The following is an 18,017-nucleotide window of genomic DNA, read 5'->3' as shown; positions in this document are numbered from 1 at the left end:
TCTCCAAGCTGAAGATCTACGAAAACATCTCCCTTCGATCACAGAAATCTCCTCGCACCCCTGGAATGAACCATTGATACGAAAACCAGGGGTGGATAAAACGTTGGACTTTCCGAGACAAACATAACTATCAATTCGAAGCGGACGCTGACGAGCGGCGTCGCGTCGTCTGGACGCTACCTATCTATCTGTCACGCGCAAGCTCTGCTCCGGTTTTCGCGTCGATCGATAACCGGGAAAGTGTGACCGTAGTCGAGCGATGCGCGCACTGCATGGCGACGACGTCGACGACGACCACGACGACGGCGACGACTAGCTCGACGACGACCACCACGACAACGGCAGGCCCGGACTATCCTTAATGTCAGACGCGAGCCTCCTCTCGGCCTCAGTTTTGTTTACCGTGTCCTCGCGTAAACAGCAGAGAGCCGGCCAAGAAGATGATAGTTACGAGGCCCCGTTTCCTACCTGCTATCGTCATCCTGATCCTGATCGAGGCACCCGACCGTGGTGACAGCATATCGTACAACACGTAAGTGTTCACCACGATCCGGTATTTTCCTTCAACGAGATTTAAAAGATTAAATCTTCGATCGTACGCGCGTAGAGAACTTGCGACTGGTTCGCTTAATGGATTAGTTGACGTATGTCGCCTCGTGTGAACGAAAACGTGGACGATCTACTGGGACACGTTCCTCGTGACTACTCTTTTTCACGATTAAACGTTGATCATGCTTGTGAAAAAGAGTTCGTAACGTTAGGGACCTTCGTGTTAATTACTGAAACACCGAAACTACGCTGTAGATACGTTAATACAATTACGTGTGAACGAATAATTTGTCTCACTGTGAAATAATGTCAGTTGACAGGTGTTTTGATATCACCAAGTTTCACCATACATAACGTTGTACAACGTTATACTCGTAGAGGATCAATGTTAGATTGTTAACAATTTGTTTTTTTATACAGAGTGAGAGCATGGGCGCACAAATTGGGCTTCGAGCTGTCGCAGTTGGGAAAATACGTGACCAACGTGGAGAAGTTCCACGAGAGTTACAAGCAAGCAGTAGTGAAGCCACGTGATGGTAACGCCTTGGTCCACGAGATCGCCAAGGACATTAACGCTATGATGGAGTCGAAGATATCGGCTATCAAGGTATACGTACTATGGAAAGATGAGCAATTGGTTAGCGGATGGGTATAGTAATGTGCGACGAAGAGACACAGCGGGACCGAGTATGATAGAGCGATAACAAGCGTATGACCTCCTCAGTGGGAACGATCATGTATAGTACCGTTTGCTGTCACAGGGGAAATAACCGTTATAATTGTAATTATTTAGCATTTTGAACCCTTGCGTGCCTTCTAATACTGTATTAGATTCGTGACATCATTGGTGATCCCCATAGCAGTCAACTATTGATGTTAACTATTAATATTTGGAACGTATTAATATGTCAATACGTGCCTCGCTATGTCGATACGCTAATCCTAAACGTTCTTATTTTATCCTCAGAGAATCATGGACGTGGCAGAGACATCAGCTCAATCAGCTCCAGACGTGGATCCTCCGAAAACCTTCCAATTCATCGACGCGAAGAACAACACGATTGAACTGAAGTTCAGTGCTCATTTTGGTGGCCAGGTGAACTTGAACATGTCTGCGGTTCATGTACCAACGAACGTCTACGAGAGAGCATCGAACGTAGTCAGGGCAATCAGATGGTCCGAAGAGTTGGATAAGACCTTCATCTATAATTATGAACAAGATCCTTCATTGTCCTGGCAGTACTTTGGTAGTGCAACAGGATTCATGAGACAGTACCCTGCGATGAATTGGTTCATGGAACCGGTTGACCTTTTCGACTGCAGAACCAGGAGTTGGTACATCGAGGCAGCCTCCAGTCCGAAGGATGTCTTGATTTTGATCGATACATCTGGTAGCATGACCGGTATTCGCAGGGAAATTGCTCGACACGTGGTGAACAATATATTGGATACTCTTGGGAACAATGATTTCGTTAACATCATCACGTTCTCCAATGTTACCAAGGAGGTAATTAATATACCCTCATCTGAGTTGAAAAATTGTACATTATGCCTCCAGTTTTAATTAGAAGTCTAAAGCGATTAATTTCCAATCCAGGTGGTACCCTGCTTCAACGACACCCTGGTCCAAGCAAATTTGGCTAACGTGAGGGAGCTGAAGCGAGCAATCGCGAACCTGAACACCGAAAAAATTGCAAATTTCTCGTTGGCCTTGACCACCGCCTTCGAGCTACTCGAATCCTATCGAACCGAGAGGGAGGGTGCCAGATGCAACCAAGCGATCATGCTGATAACGGACGGAGTTCCGTACAACTACAAAGACATCTTCGAGACTTATAATTGGAAGGACAATCTCGACGAACCGTTCAAAGCCGACATGCCTGTTAGAATGTTCACTTATTTGATCGGCAGAGAGGTTGCAGACGTGAAGGAGGTTCAGTGGATGGCTTGCGCCAATAGGGGTTACTTTGTACACCTTTGCACTTTGGCAGAAGTCAGAGAAGAGGTACGGAATTATCCTCGACAAAGGAAACACTCTTTTACGAGTTTCTAACATAGTTGCGCCACTTCTTTAGGTACTCAAATACGTTCCTGTAATGGCAAGGCCTCTGGTCCTTGGTCGTACCGATCATCCAACGATTTGGACTCCTGTATACGCGGACATAACCGATCCAAAGATGACCGACTGGCTGTGGGAACAGAGGGAGAGCGAGGAGCAGAAAGAAAGGTTCCTGAGGCTTCACAGAAGGAAGAAATTGTTCAACACGGAAGAACGGGACCGTAGGTTCGTGAAGAAACAGAAGAGATCGTACGAACAGGGGGCCGATTTACAGGAATACAAACTGATGACCTCGGTCAGCATGCCGGTGTTCGACAGACGGGAGAACGCGGTAAGATGTTCCCTTCCTGCGTACTTCGATTTACTATATTTAACACCCTATGACATCAAGAAATAATATAAAGAATTCTATGAATAGCATTGTTTTCCATTATTATTATAAATTGCATTTAAAAGAAAGCCAATACCCAACAAATTGTATTTCACTCCAAAAGAGTTTGGAGACCACTAATGGAAGACAGTACTGTATTTATATATCATAGCGTGCAATGTCCAAGGTATATAAATACAAAATCGAACTTTGGATGTCTATAAAAATACACTAGAAGTCGCGTTATTACCGAGAATAAAACAACGTCCTCATCGACGTGTTATCATTAACCCCATGCTATAAATAATCATACGAGATACGCGTAGATACATGTTTGATCGTTGTGATCGTTTATTCGATGATCAACCGAATAAACGTTCACGGTATCATCATTTTATCACTGTCATTGTTTCTCATCCTCCGCAAAACCCGAAACTTTGATCACCGCTCGTCGCGAAACCCCTTCGACGAGTGAACTTTTCCTTTGGTTTTAAGTTCCTGTTTGTCCACAGAACATCACAAGGCAGGTGCTGGTGAACGAAGCGTACTGGGTGACAGAGACAAGAGAGGTTGGCAGCTAAAACAAAAAAAAAAAAACACAAACAACGTTGTTTCAATGCATAGAGCCCTGTAACCCTTCGCCCTTTTGTATTCGAGCGTGACCGTCGACCGTCTCTGATTTTCACGAAGAAGAAACAAGTATTCGAGAATTGTGAATTATGTTGAAATTAATTAATAATATGTCCAGAGACGCGTTCGAGGTCACGCGACGATCACTCGTTCCGTTTAGGTCCACGTTCGTCTCTCTGGTATCTTAATTTGATCTAACGCTAGTAATGAAACTTAGTTTAATCATTAGGTAGGTTTAGGTACATTAGTCTACCCTGTGCCCTGTTCGAGACGAGTAGAAAAACGGACATATCCTGCCCGCCTGTTGGATTGCGAACAGCGATACCTCCTATTGATATTATTATTATTATTATTATTATTGTTATTATTGCGATTGGTAGAAGAACTTCTGATTTTGCAGTGACTAAACATATTACGTATACACGTGTAATGAATTATGAGAGAAAATTATCTTGGTTGGGTATAATACAAGTATAAGAGAGTACTAAGCACACATGTACACACATGGTACGGTTTGATGAGTTCTTTGAGTGCTAGATTTCGCTAGACAGATTTATTAGTAGACTTAAATCGAGCGCTGTTCTGACAACCGTTTTGCTTTTTCTTTTTTTATTTTTATTAATTATTATGGTGATCGTACACTTAGTATTCTTAGATGTATCATTTAAACAATGACAATGGCACTATAAAAGTATATATTATTAAAAAAGCTACGATTGTCAGAACGATAAAGAGCGTGGCTAATTGTGATTTGATTATTAACACTTAGGATAGCCTGCGTCAGACGTTCATTGTTCTTATTGTGTATCGTTCTTATTATTATTATTATCATTATTATTATTGGGAACGTAGTTGAGCTAGTTATACGTTCAGTCGTAACGTTCAGACATAATGTTATTATTATTATTATTATCATAGTTATTGTTTCTTTAGTAAATATCATTATTTTTAATACTAGAACGTGTGTCATTAGACGAATTTCATTGTGATAGCGTTTTTTATATTCAAGAAGGTAGATACGCTTATGGTTATGCGACTTGGGATGATGATGATTCGTAATTTCGATTACACCAACGTTACATAGGATCTTGTTAAAACACGATCATGATTGTTTGCAGACGAGGATCGCCGATCTCCTCGGTGTTGCCGGTACGGATGTTCCTATTGAAGAGATACAGAAGCTGATGATGCCACACTTGGTAAGTCGATATTCTACTTACATTCTCTATTGTTAACAATTAATTTTTAACTATATTCTTCTGTTTGCAGCTCGGTGTCAACGGGTATGCGTTCATTGTGACCAACAATGGTTTCATCCTGATTCATCCAGACCTCCGGCCAGTGGTAATTTTCAATTACAATTATCTATTTATTGTTTTATGGATCAGAGATTTTTAAAATTAGAATAATTATAGTTCCAGGGTATCTTGAAGCCAGCGTACAACAGCGTCGACATGGCGGAGGTGGAACTGATGGACCAGGATAGAGGTCCAAGAGAATTCGATGAGGGAATCATTATGGTCTGCTTCGCTGTACCTGTAACAAATATATCAACGTGTATTAATATTTAATAACAACGAGATTTATTCATTTGTAGCTGCGAAACGATGTGGTGAATCAAGCAAATGGTAGCGTTACGCTGCACACGAAATATCATTATGACGATATGGTAATTAATCCTATAATTAAAATACCAGATTTATTAAATATCGATAAGAATTGTTCTTTTTCTGCAGAAACGCGTGGGCAGGGTAAAAAGGAAGTACGATTACACGGGCATACCAAACACGCCTTTCACGGTGGTGGTCAGTCTGCCGGAACACAACCACACCGGAAGTTATCGTGTGCACGCTACCGAGGAGATCCATCGTGCCCACGTTAGTGGTACGTGTCTCCATAAATAACCCAACGACAAAGCCGACTGAATATCAAAGAAAGTCCAAGTATGATCACATCTGTGGATGGAGAATTTTTGGTAATCAAGAGAACAGTGTCTGAAAAGTTTCCAGCGCATCTCTAAATGCAATTCAATGTTTTATTCAATGATAGACCTACATATCCAGCAGAGAAAACTTAAGGAAAGTTTGATTGCAAAGTTTCCATTGGGCGTATAAACATTACAGGGAAGCTGGAGTCTCTTGTATAATCAGAAACTTTTGAAAAATAAAGTTGCCTCGAGTGGTAATCGATGGAAATGTTCAAAGTTTCAAACTCTATCCAGTTCTTCAAACTTTCGAGCAATATGACGCGATGATACTAATCGCCATTATCGTATAACTTAGACTTTCTTTAGTTAAAGGGAAGTGTAGAGGAAGTAGTCTTACCCTGGATCTCCCAAGACCAAAAGAAAGCTCTTCCTCTGTATACCTAATGGGGTTCATCATTTTCAGGCAAGAACGTCTCAGATTATTTCACTGGTACCAACTGGCTGGTGCATCCCCATTGGTTGTACTGCAAGTAAGTAACCATTACAGTTTTAATATTAAAAAATAAATTGTCACGAATACCTTTAACTGCAGGTACCACTATGAGGATGAACGATCGTTCAATTCCTCGGAGGCACGGCTGTTACATTTCCTGGAACGTACGCGTCAACCTCGCTGGAAATGGAACGACATGAAACAACCATCCCAACCGCCAGAGTACTCAGCCACTAGTTCCGGCAACGATACTCATCGTAAATCAAAGCGTATGTATTCTAATTGACACATCAACCTCGATAAATAAGCGAACATGATTTCTTTATAACAGCTCCACCGTACAAAGCGGACAAAGATTCTTACTACTGCGACAGGGATCTTCTGTTAAGTCTGGTGTTCGACGCAAAGGTAACCGAGTGGTTTGCGAACCCCAGCACTACGCGCGAAGAAAAAGCGTGAGCATCATTATTGTTTTATTAATTAAAAAGACTCTTTTAAAATGTGGTAACACGTTGACTGCCATAGTAATCGACATGGATTCTTAAAATATTAAAAAATAACAGTTCTATTCTAACAGTTATGGCAGTCAAGGTGTTGAGAAATATTTGTTCTCACGTGATAAAGATCAAGAAAAATATATTGAAATGAGATTAATGTTAATATTCGGAATGAGAACGAAAAGAAAAGAACATCTCAGTTAGCCAATTCCGGCGTCGTTCCCTCTATATGTTTTATCCATTTTCTCTGCACAATTATTCTTATCTGGTTTCGTTGATTTTTTGGATTCTTTCTTCTGTCAGGATTAACGAAACGCACCCGTTCCTTTTTTACTAATACTTACCACTTTGACGCCATGCAGACCTTTAGCTAGGCTGATGAATCTGCTGCCCAGGTAACGTCCATCACATCGCACCTTACGTTCTTTTAAAAATTAACCGGTCTTCTACGATCGTCTCTATTGCTTTTTCATTCTCTCTACTCGCTTTCCTTTATGGTTTATTGTTCTTTCTTCTTCACCTCTTTTTAGATTATATATTTTCATAAGATGGTACTTCAATGGTACTCTGCTTTCTTTCCTTTCGTTTTAACGTTGTAATGATTTATGTATATGTAAATTATCCCTCTGTTGTTTATTTTATAATTTTAAAACTAGCACAAGATAACGCAGCGTCTGAGGTCATCGAAGAGGAAGAAAATCTGATAAATCTTTCTGTAATTGTACAATAGTCACAGTGTGGTCGCTCACTTGCAAAGCTTTTTATCAATCAAACGTAACTTCAATTTATCAGAATTATACAAACCATCAGATACCGCGAAAAAGCGACAGCAAGTGGGTCGTTAAGCTAATCGCAGCTTCCCTGTAACGCAGTATCGCCATAAAGCAGTACATCATAGTGAATCAAGGAATAATCATTTTTATCCGGATATCTAATTTAATCCTTCTTGTAGAAAAGAGTTCCAACAACGTTTCGGCGTGACACTCGCGTTCATGGCCACCCACAGCGGCCTGACAAGATGGCAAGACTTCCTCCTGGACGAAGAGGACACCATGCCCGACGATCACTTCAGCAAAATGTATCCAAGAGCCATCGACGAGGTATGGTACAAACGTGCCGTGGAACAGCATTACGTTGAACCAGAGAGCTTTGTATTCTCCGTGCCAATCGACGAAGAGGGTGCTGATAACACCACTTTGGTCACTGCCAGTCGTGCCATTTTTATCGGTAGAGTATCCTTGGTCCAGAGTAATTCTTCGTGCCCTATGAGTTTTCTTGAATTCTAATTTCCTTCGTTATTCAGAAACAAGGAAAGCAAAGGCGCCAGCAGCAGTCGTAGGCTTCCAGTTCCAGCATACAGCTCTTCAGGGACTATTTCAGAATATAACATTTAGCTGTGAAGGACTTGGAAATTGTCACACACATTGTGGAGCAGATAACTGGGCCTGCTACTTGATTGACAATAATGGATACATAATCGCAGCTGAAGACGAATCAGATGCTGGGAAATTCTTCGGTGAACTTAGAGGACCCGTTATGTCCAGCCTCGTTAAGGAAGGCGTCTTCGAGAAAATTAGGATATTTGATTATCAAGCTGTCTGTTTCAAGAGCACGCAGACCAGTAACGATGGCAATATCTTGCTCACTGTAAGTTTAAGTCAGCCCTCTTTGATTATTAAAAATATTAACGATCAGTTTTGTAACGTGATCCTTCAATTTTCTATGTCGAACTACCAACATAGTTTCAGTAATATTTAGAACCAACGCGACAGTTAGCTCGTTAAACGTCTGTCAAGCACAGTCAATTAGCTTCATCCGGTTGCTCAATCATTCTAGCCATGGAAGAACGCGCAGAAGATGATGTCGTGGATGGTCAGCCAAGCAGTCTGGGCTTGGGCCAAAGCTGGTATTTGGGAATCCGAGTACGCGGAGGCGTATGCTTATCCGAACGAGGAAGAAGGCATGCACGAAGACTATCAAGAGAACGAGGAGAAACCTCCAGTCGATGCAAAGGATGAAAAACTGTTCGATCAGAAGGTCTTGATTAATCGGACACGACCAGAAGCCTGCGATCAAGAAGTACATACTTGAATACTTGAAAATCAATTATCGATGATTACCTATACTGTATTCCTTTCTTCCAGGTGTATCTGTACCTGCGAAACGCATCCTTCAACTCGTACGACATTGAATCCGACGTGAACGAGAATTGTATGAGACCGTACATCGTTCAACCGGTCGAACTGAGCAACATGCTTCTGTTGGTCGTTAACACCGACTGCAAAGACACCGTGTCACCTCCTCTGAGCGTCATCCCGGAAGAAGTAATTTACGAGAACAACTCGCTGGTATGCCAAAAAGCACTGACCACCCTGAAAAGAAGGAGACCTCAGTCGTGTATTCGTAGCCATCCAAGGGAAAGCGAGATCAAAGATCTCTGCGGTTTCGCTCCAAACGTAGCACCAAACGTTTACCTCCTCCTCGTTCTGTTAACGACATGTACTATTGCTAGACGAATCATCGGTTTCCAATGAAATGTCGATTCCTCTGGCTCAATGCGAACGTCGAAGAACAGATGAGGAGATCAAAGTTCAATTTACCAAAAAGAATGCATTTCTTTTGCCAATTAAAGCTGCTAAGGAGGAAAAGTACAAGTTGAGAATGATTGTTTGCGGGGTAATCAATGTTTCTCTTGTTTTCATAGTTATTGCAAATTCGCAATGTTGTAATGTTCATAGAGAAGGATTATCAGAGTCCTTATCTCTGTTGAAGCCTTGATGATGGTGCAGGCAGGCTCTGCAGGTCGTGATACAAGGATCAAGTTGTTTTTATTTAGAACTCTTGTTAGAACTTCGAATCAGATTATGTCTGGGTACTCTGTCGTCCTTGAATGCATGACTCTTAAGATGAAAAAGGAAGTCCGTGAATCGATGCTGAAGTAGTCCTAAAACAACCTTACTGCCTGAAACACAACACGGTGTCCACCCGGTATGCGTCTCTGCTCTATTCTTCTTTTTCTTTATCTACGACTATTGTTATTCTATATATCGTTTATATTACTTTACTCTGTGCAAAATTCAGATAATCAAAATTTTATAGACCAAGAAGAAAAACATACTGTTAACATAAAGCGTTCAAATACTGTTACTTGCTCTATGAATCGCGGGTCGACCAATCTAAGCGTAGGACGAAGATTTCAGTGGCCAGAATACATAAAACGCGTTTAAGATCTAGGTTTGAAGAACGCGGCGCAAACGAGGAAGTTGTTTCGTTTGTAGGTGGAGAACGCACCTACATTTCGTGGGATAATTGATAAATGGAAGTAACAGGGCAATGATAAAATCGCGTTACGTCAAGAACTCAATTCGACGTGGTCGCTGGTGTCAGTTTTTAGAACGATAAAGTAGTTAGGATCTTATAAAAGAGCATATTAAAGAACAGAGACGTATACGAAGGGCGTACCGTCACCGATACTATTGAACACATTCATATTATGCGCTTTGTACATTAACCGATGTAAAACGTGTCGTTTGATATTTATAGAAGATTACGGATATTAATTTTGTATATTAATGTACTATAATAACGAGAGTTACAAGGATGTGTGCCTTTGGACACGCGGTTAAAACAAAATAATAAGGTATTGTTGTATGTTTTTCAAATAAACAAGTAAACTCTCTACTCGGTTAGCTCTCTGCTTTCTTCAGCGAAACAGAAAGAACTTACATCGTGGCGAGTTGAAATTCGAAAAACGAATAATGTTAATTGTATATTACATAAAGTTTATTACAATTTCCTATGTACAACGGCTTGCCTATGTAAATGAAAAATCGTTTCTTATCAAAAAATGGCAAATGTTGAAAGAATCAATGTTACTTCAATTGACTCTCTGTTTTCTTTATAATTTCCAACAAGGTCTGCTGCTGTATATCCTTGTACAGTCTATCCTGTAGTTCTACCAGAGATGCTCCATCTTTCAGAAAGCCTTTTAAATTATGCATAGTACCATTTGATATTCTATGATCAGTTACGCGATCTTGACTGAAATTATACGTCCTAATCTTTTCATTTCTCATTCTTGTTCCAATTTGCTTTTTACGTAGATCACTAATGAAAGATACTTGCTTGTCTAGTTGCTCTTGATACAACTCAATTTTTAGCTTCAGCAATGCTATCTTTTTGTTTTCAATTTGTGATCTATTTGTTTGACAAGTTACACTTGTCCCAGTTGGTATATGAGTTATTCTAATAGCAGAATTTGTAGTGTTCACATGTTGCCCTCCTGCTCCAGATGCTTTCTTTGATTCTATTTTCAAATCCTTTTCTGGTAATTCAATATCTACATCTTTTGGCTCTGGAAAAATTGTCACAACAGCTGTACTGGTGTGCATTCGACTACCTTTTTCTGTAGATGGAATCCTTTGCACTCTGTGCACTCCACCTTCATATTTTAATTTTTCATAAGCCTTACTGTCTGATATTAATATTACAGCTTTCCTCAAACCATGTATATCACTATGTGATAATTCCATTACCTCGTACTTAAATTCTAAATAATTTAAATAATGTATGTACATATTAAACAAGTCCATTGCAAATAACATAGCTTCCTGGCCTCCTACACCTGCCACTATTTCCATAATAACATTCTCATAATTTTCTGCAGCTACAGTTTGTAAAATTACATCTAATAATTCTTGATCAATCTGTGTCAACTCTTGTTGATACATTAATTCCTCTTCTTTTGCAAGTTTCTTCATATCCTCATCTTTGCTAACTGAAAATAATTCATACAATGGTAATATCTGACAAGTAAGTTTGTATTCTTTTTTAAGACTTACCAAGATCAGTTAAAGTCTTGATATTTTCAACTATCTTAATCTTTTTGTCCAGTAATATTGGAACCATTCGTAACTTAAGAATCTCAGAAATGCTTTCATGTTCTTTTTTACCATCATTCTGATATGCATCCATAAGAAGATTCAAATATCTTTTAATACTTTCATTGTCAATACATAAATTTCTTTCTGTACTAAATAGCTTATAAACAGATGGTTTCACATTGAGGTTAAGAAGCAGTGGGGATAATGGAATTGATTTGGCTTTATTTATTATATTCCCATAATATCGACAAGCAGTAAATGTGCACCCTTTTATAAGAAACAACATATTGTATCACATAAATTCATATGTTTCGGAATAAAAATACACATTCTACCACACGATCATATTTACACCTGAAGAGAGCAACGAACGCACCATCCGTTAGCAGTTTGGAAACCATTACAGTATAAATTGTCAACAAATTTGTTTAAATAGTTATAAAACAATACACTCTTAAGGTAAATTTAAATTATTTAGTTTCCTATATCTAAAATTTATGTCGAAATATAAACAGGATATCCTTAATAAATCGAGAATAAAAAATTGTGTGCAGTATAATCTTGACATTTTTCTATTGGTAATGGCAGGTTGTATCATGATTTCGATAGTCTTTACAATCTTGATTCAATTAAGCTTATCCTATTTTATACAATATTAAAAAGCATGATGTTCATACATCTTCTTTAGTAAGTTTTATATTCATACTTGTAATTAAATTCTTATAATTATTTTCATATTTATATTAGTCCATACTAATTATTTTTAAACGTACAGAATAGTTCAATTTCACGTGTTCTAACGTTGTTTTATTCAATTGATGTTTAATTTATTAAATTTACACTTTAATATGTGTATATACGTGTAAGTACGATGTATACGAGATTAGAATATATAACGTGTAGTACCAATTGTATCGATTTCTCAACGAGTCTGTATAATTTATTCCAAATATAATCTCGGTTTTATCTAATATTATACGAGCAGCATCGTCAAATGAGATATAACAAATATTCAAATTCCCATCATTTATTAATAAATCCTGATAAATATTGTCATTAAACTTTTGAACTAAGTACGTATAAATGAGTCAACTCAATTTACGTATGAGAATAATTTTATTATTATTTTTATAAATAATCAATTTTATTATTATTATTTTAGAATTAATGAAGTCTCATATTTACGAAAAGGATCAATAGTGCTCTTTTTGTTTTAGTCGACAAACATATAAGAAACGTTGAAATGAAAAATACAATCTAAGGAATGATCGCGAAAGGTGTCTCTTGCATATGAAAAGGAAAATGTGCGAGCCTTATCTTCAGAGGGATACATTTTACGTTTATTGCGGGTAAAAAAGGATATAAGCGTTCGTACAAAGAACGTATACACAGAATAGAAGGACTAGTTGTTTCATGAAATATGATCGAGGGTAATACAAAATGTTGCCCAATTCAAAGTAAGTAGTTCTGATATTTGGGACGAGTGCGCCAAGCTTACCGCACAAGAGAGATAGCAAACAACAGAGAAAGATACGCACGGTAGACCAGTATAGAGCGGCACGGGCAGCTACGATTGACGATACTATTTTTCTTTAAAACAAGCATTACACAAATTAAAAATTAAGCGCTCACTACGAAAAGGTAAGTTGTAAAATGTTTATCAATTCATTGGAAATGTTTCGAATTATCTAATAACGTGCATTCGTTTTTCCATCAACGCGGTTCAGATAGAAATTGATTTTAATGTATTTATGTGCAGGCTTTATAATATTATAACGAAACCATGGAACCTTGCGAGAACCGATCACAGGAGAAAGTACAAGAAGGTGGTAAGATTAAATTAATTTTATTCACAATCGTTTCACGGTAGTTCGCACAATTTTTATTATATAACGTTGATGTTGTTTATAGTAAAATTATGATTTTTATTATTCGGTAACCTTTTTGAAGTTTTTCAAACGACTTCATCCATTGATCGTTGATTCTATTATAGGCATTACATACATTTACAAATGCATTTTTAATTTACAGTTTCTGCTGATACAGGGTTCGTGAAATCGTTGCTAAAACGCGCGAAAAAATTTGTTTTAATTCATTAATCGTATCATTATAATAATGATGAATCTTAGTATCTATTTCTGATATTGTTAGATAAGTAATTTAAAAAAAAAAAACATGACGTGCGATTTCGTTAGCGTTTATTCCAATTTTATAATTTTATTTTAATGATTTTATTAATATAAAATAAATGTTAAAAATGTGTCAAATATATTTAATGAATATTTTTATTTTTCGTATATGTAAAAATTTAATAAACTATAATTAAAAATAAATAATATAATTTATTTTTCATTTTATAGTTCTGAAAGATGTTTAGTATGTTAAATCATAATTAAAAGTTATATTTTATAAAATTTGAAATAAAAATTTATTTTTCAGAATATGGTTTCTTTTGGCAAGATTATCTTGATGCTACAGAAAGCGTGGAAGTACCACAGATTATGTTTCCACATGTGGAACTGACACTTCAAAGTGGTATTGAAATTGGCATGTCCCTTGAAGTGCCAATTTCAAAAAATACAAACGAAGATAATACTAAATATTGGGTTGCCTCTATTGTGGTCGCATGTGGACCTTTATTACGCTTACGGTATTATGGTGGAGATGATAGGTCATTGGAATTTTGGTGCAACCTTACCAAAGAGGCTGCTCATGAGCTTGGTTGGTGTATGAAAAATGATAAAAAATTAGAACCACCTGATGTTGTGCTTGAAAGATCACCAGATTGTATGGAAAAATTACCTGAATTCCTAAAAACAGTCCGTACTGTTCCACCAGAAATGTTATCAGGAGTTAGTAATAATTTATAAATGAAATTTTACATTTAAAAGAATTTGAATTTAATTTATCAACATTAATATTTTGTACATGTAGGAAGGTCTGAGTATGACAGAAAGGATCAAACAAGGCATGAAAGTTGAAGTCAGTGATATACTACATCCTTACAAATTATGGGTAGCTACGGTAAGAGATATCTTATAGATTTTATTACAAGTGGATTCTGCTTTTTATTTAACATTCACATTGCGTTTTCAGATTATAGAAAATGTAGGAGGAAGACTTCTCTTAAGATATGATACACCTGGTTCATTACGTAAAGATTTTTGGATGTTCTGCACTTCAGAGCACCTTCATCCGTATGGATTTACATCCAAATCAGATTCTAATTGGTTTTTAGAGCCTCCTAGTTCCATAGTGGATCTGCATACTTATGAAGAATGGAAAGATCTGTTAGAATCGATACCAAAAAATTATGATCTTCCAGAAGAGTTATTTAATAACAGTGTAAAACATCCCAAGCATGAATTTAAAGTTGGTATGAAGGTGGAAGCTCTAAGCCCAACCAATCAAATAAACATATGTCCAGCTACTGTTATTAAAGTGTTTGATGATACTTATTTTCTTGTACATATTGATACTTATGATGAATTATCAAAGGGAATGGATATTGAAACATGTATGTACAACAGTACAGAAAAGAATACTTGGCTTTGTACAGCAGAACACCCATATATTTTTCCTGTTGGATGGGCAAAAAAGCACAATATTAAGTAAGACTTCATATAACGTGTTTCGCGTAAAATTTTATCAGAAACATTTATTACAATCTGAAATTTTGTTGCTTTCAGAATAGTACATCCAAATGGTTGGACTTCAAAGGAAGAAGAATTTGATTGGGATGAATATTTAAGAGACACTCAAGCAATTGCTGCAGAAGAAAAATTATTTCCTGAAAGGCAAAATGCCATTGAGGCTGGCTTCGAATGTGGTATGCGGTTGGAAGCAGTTGATCCAGAATACGAAAACGTTATTTGCGCCGCGCATATTACAAAAATCGTTGACAATCTCTTATGGCTAAAATTAGATAATTATGAAAACACGAAACCTGAACATATAGTTGACATGCATTCCTTGCAAATATTCCCAGTTGGTTGGTGCGAATCTAATCATTATCCGTTGAAACCACCAAAAGACTACATAGAAGTTTGTAAAAAGTTACAAATGCCTGAGAAAGACGACAAAAAGAATAATGTCCTCGATATACCAATATCTGAACCACGCTCTTCGTTATGGTGTCCAAAGATATATTTCAACTACCGTTGTTTCACGGGTCCTATGATTTCCAAAGGAAAATTAGCAACTTTACCGAAAGCAGTAGGACCTGGCCCCGTAATATTAGTCATGAGAGAAGTATTATCAATGATTGTATCCGTTGGCTATAGAAGCGCTCGAATATTAAAGGTACTTCAATGCGATTCAAAACCGGATCCTGGATATCATTTAGAAGTCTTAAAAGCAAAACATAAGAACAACACGTATCGCGCCAGCGTTGCTGTTGTAACGTCTGGTGATATGGTAGCTGATTTTTGTAAAAGTATTTGTCGAAAATTAATGGTATGCCCAAATTTATTTGGTCCTCTATATGTACCCGAAAATGAATGCCCGGATAAATGTCATAAGACGTCTAAAGCAAAATTCAGTAAGTAATAATTTTGTTGCATCGTTATAACTTTTATTGATTGGAAAATGTTTTTATTTTAGCAGCATCTATGGGCACCGGAAGAAGGGGAAAACCAAAGGGTTATACAAGTATTATGGTGCAGAAACCAAAACCATGGGGTGGTAGACGAAAAAGGAGACGGGGTAGATGGGCGAATAGAGAAAAGGAAGCGCACGACGATTACGATCAAGAGGATGAAATGCCATTTATGTCGTTAGATCTAGCTAAACACGTATCAGGAATTGAAGAAACGCTCGATGGAAGACCACCGCTATCCGAAATAGATATAATGATCCAGAAAGGTCTAGAGAAAGGGGAAAAATCTGATGAATTTAAAACCGAACCACCTTCGAGTAACGCATCAGAAGATTCTGGAAGTTCGTTTAATGATAACAGAAAAACAAAAGATAGAGAAAGTCCTAGTAGTTTAAGTAACAAACAACATTCGTCGAAATATAATCAAAGTAATACCATTACTAGAGCAAGCAAGAGAGAACGTGATTGGGATACAAGTATCGAGTCTGATTGTTCGGATGCAGATGCAGAATATGTGAGAATGCAGAAGAAACAGAGACGGCCAAAAACACGGAAGCTTGATTCGAATCCATTATTTTGGACCGTGGATGATGTTTTTAGATATTTGAGAAAAACGAATGATTGCAAAGATTTAGCGTACCGAGTAAGACAAGAGGTAATTTATCAAATAAATGGCATAAGTTTTTGCAATATTAAATATCGTGTAACACTAGTTAATATTATTTTGCAGGAAATTGATGGTCTGGCGTTTTTATTGTTAAATTTACCATCGCTAACGCAACATATGAAACTTCGGACCAGTCTAGCAATGAAACTTTGCCGTCACGTTGAACAGGTTAAAGTTACGTTCTTTTTACGGCACATCAATGAAACGGAACCAGATCAGTATCAAATTGTATAATTTTAACAATTAGGTATTCAATTCGTTATATTATTTATACATATAGTGTAATATATTGCATCATGAAAGATACTTGATATCCAGATGTTTATTGTATAATAATGACAAAACGATTTTTATTTATATAGAAATGCAAGACTGCATTACTTTTAAATAGATATATAAAGTATTAGTTATTGCCCTGTATATTTAAATTATTTTTGTTATATATTACATTTTTAGAAAAAAATTCTATTAATTAAGCTGATTAAGATATAATCAGAGAAAAGAGTACCTAAAATATTAAAGGATATTCTTTTTAAAATTATATAAAATTTGTACAAAAAACAATCTTGATTGTAAATTTCTTTCTACCATTAGTATTATTATTATTAACATTTTTATAAACTCGTTAAATTTTTATTTTGTACATTGACAATAAACATACGAATTCATAGTTGAAATGAAAGTTTAATGTAGCGTGTGAACTATGCTTTCAGTTCAACAAATAGATTTAAGTAGGACATTCGTTTTCACGTAGCTCAATCTAAATTTGCAACAATGCTGTTACACGCTTTATACACTAGACTGTACTTTTTGAAACTCTGCCAAATTATTCGTACTACAGATAGCATGTTAAGTATTTTGACTTATAAACCACCATTGTAACTTTCATTTTATAACTATAATGCAAATAAAACCTATGATTTTTTAAGTACATATCAAATAGATCATATTTAAATGTTTTAACTGTAAGAAATAGTAACTATAAATGTAACTTAATAATTGACTAAATTAAAGGATGAATTAAGATACAATATTTAGTATAAACCAAGTTCATACTGGAAGTTAATGTGAAGTCTCATCCAACTCATCCTAATGCATTCTATCCTATCAATTGTAACCAAAAGAAATGATGCGACAGGATATACTTTGTAAGCAATGCTCGTACGCTCATTAATGTGTGGTCTGAACTAACCCGAAGACCAAATATGTTTACGCGCGTAATTGTTAACATAATTTGTATTCGAAGTACATATACAACACGATGATTCGTGGATTTTAACTTCCTCTAATACTAGTAAGATATTTGCTGAATACGCTTCTACTTGTAGGATACAGCTTGACCTAC

At 36.9% G+C, this 18,017-nt stretch overlaps 3 protein-coding genes and 1 long non-coding RNA gene across 11 annotated transcripts; 2 read left to right on the top strand and 2 right to left on the bottom strand.

Moving 5' to 3' along the window:
• Window positions 1–291: 291 nt before the first annotated feature.
• stj (voltage-dependent calcium channel subunit straightjacket) lies at window positions 292–10,891 on the top strand. Of its 3 annotated transcripts, XM_034336895.2 has the most exons (18): window positions 292–532; window positions 970–1,156; window positions 1,517–2,056; window positions 2,147–2,554; window positions 2,625–2,939; window positions 3,491–3,547; window positions 4,727–4,807; window positions 4,878–4,952; window positions 5,024–5,128; window positions 5,206–5,277; window positions 5,345–5,492; window positions 5,999–6,065; window positions 6,128–6,297; window positions 6,360–6,483; window positions 7,478–7,752; window positions 7,829–8,172; window positions 8,362–8,604; window positions 8,670–10,891. In XM_034336895.2, the coding sequence occupies exons 1-18, from the start codon at window positions 441–443 to the stop codon at window positions 9,057–9,059; spliced, it is 3,693 nt and encodes a 1,230-aa protein (XP_034192786.1). In that variant the 5' UTR covers window positions 292–440; the 3' UTR covers window positions 9,060–10,891. The 3 variants fall into 3 exon arrangements, with proteins under 3 accessions (XP_034192786.1, XP_034192787.1, XP_034192788.1); XM_034336896.2 differs by lacking the exon at window positions 3,491–3,547 and having other exon boundaries at window positions 294–532; XM_034336897.2 differs by lacking the exons at window positions 292–532; window positions 970–1,156 and adding an exon at window positions 1,177–1,330.
• Window positions 5,006–7,482, bottom strand: LOC117610033 (uncharacterized). Of its 2 annotated transcripts, XR_004582780.2 has the most exons (4): window positions 7,330–7,482; window positions 6,870–7,238; window positions 5,933–6,059; window positions 5,006–5,144 (listed from the first exon to the last, which is right to left on the bottom strand). It is a non-coding gene; the product is annotated as an uncharacterized LOC117610033 (long non-coding RNA). The 2 variants fall into 2 exon arrangements; XR_004582781.2 differs by lacking the exons at window positions 6,870–7,238; window positions 7,330–7,482 and adding an exon at window positions 6,116–6,238.
• mRF1 (mitochondrial translation release factor 1) lies at window positions 10,398–11,836 on the bottom strand. The gene is made up of 2 exons (XM_034336917.2): window positions 11,367–11,836; window positions 10,398–11,302 (listed from the first exon to the last, which is right to left on the bottom strand). The coding sequence occupies exons 1-2, from the start codon at window positions 11,692–11,694 to the stop codon at window positions 10,398–10,400; spliced, it is 1,233 nt and encodes a 410-aa protein (XP_034192808.1). The 5' UTR covers window positions 11,695–11,836.
• A 131-nt stretch (window positions 11,837–11,967) lies between these two features.
• On the top strand, window positions 11,968–17,683 carry LOC117610026 (scm-like with four MBT domains protein 1). Of its 5 annotated transcripts, none has more exons than XM_034336906.2 (9): window positions 11,968–12,095; window positions 12,626–13,049; window positions 13,168–13,237; window positions 13,848–14,260; window positions 14,343–14,432; window positions 14,505–15,019; window positions 15,098–15,948; window positions 16,014–16,660; window positions 16,736–17,683. In XM_034336906.2, the coding sequence occupies exons 3-9, from the start codon at window positions 13,192–13,194 to the stop codon at window positions 16,904–16,906; spliced, it is 2,733 nt and encodes a 910-aa protein (XP_034192797.1). In that variant the 5' UTR covers window positions 11,968–12,095; window positions 12,626–13,049; window positions 13,168–13,191; the 3' UTR covers window positions 16,907–17,683. The 5 variants fall into 5 exon arrangements, with proteins under 5 accessions (XP_034192797.1, XP_034192796.1, XP_034192794.1 ...); XM_034336905.2 differs by having other exon boundaries at window positions 13,168–13,234; window positions 16,011–16,660; window positions 16,736–17,681; XM_034336903.2 differs by having other exon boundaries at window positions 16,011–16,660; window positions 16,736–17,681.
• Window positions 17,684–18,017: the final 334 nt, after the last annotated feature.

The sequence above is a fragment of the Osmia lignaria genome, chromosome 12, assembly GCF_051020975.1.
Source record: "Osmia lignaria lignaria isolate PbOS001 chromosome 12, iyOsmLign1, whole genome shotgun sequence".
Taxonomy (NCBI): Eukaryota; Metazoa; Arthropoda; class Insecta; order Hymenoptera; family Megachilidae; genus Osmia; species Osmia lignaria.
The sequence above is the reverse complement of the archived record's forward strand: the minus strand, read 5'-3'. Positions and strand labels throughout refer to the sequence as shown.

Excerpts from the sequence above, each read along its gene's own strand:
- stj (XM_034336895.2), top strand. The coding sequence starts at position 441 with ATGATAGTTACGAGGCCCCGTTTCCTACCTGCTATCGTCATCCTGATC. Across the intron at positions 2,555-2,624 it reads TGGCAGAAGTCAGAGAAGAG|GTACTCAAATACGTTCCTGT; the intron begins GTACGGAATTAT and ends CCACTTCTTTAG. Across the intron at positions 5,493-5,998 it reads CCATCGTGCCCACGTTAGTG|GCAAGAACGTCTCAGATTAT; the intron begins GTACGTGTCTCC and ends CATCATTTTCAG.
- LOC117610026 (XM_034336903.2), top strand. The coding sequence starts at position 13,192 with ATGGAACCTTGCGAGAACCGATCACAGGAGAAAGTACAAGAAGGTG. Across the intron at positions 13,238-13,847 it reads GGAGAAAGTACAAGAAGGTG|AATATGGTTTCTTTTGGCAA; the intron begins GTAAGATTAAAT and ends TTTATTTTTCAG. Across the intron at positions 15,949-16,010 it reads GACGTCTAAAGCAAAATTCA|CAGCATCTATGGGCACCGGA; the intron begins GTAAGTAATAAT and ends TTTTTATTTTAG.
- mRF1 (XM_034336917.2), bottom strand. The coding sequence starts at position 11,694 with ATGTTGTTTCTTATAAAAGGGTGCACATTTACTGCTTGTCGATATTAT. Across the intron at positions 11,303-11,366 it reads CAAGACTTTAACTGATCTTG|TTAGCAAAGATGAGGATATG; the intron begins GTAAGTCTTAAA and ends AATTATTTTCAG.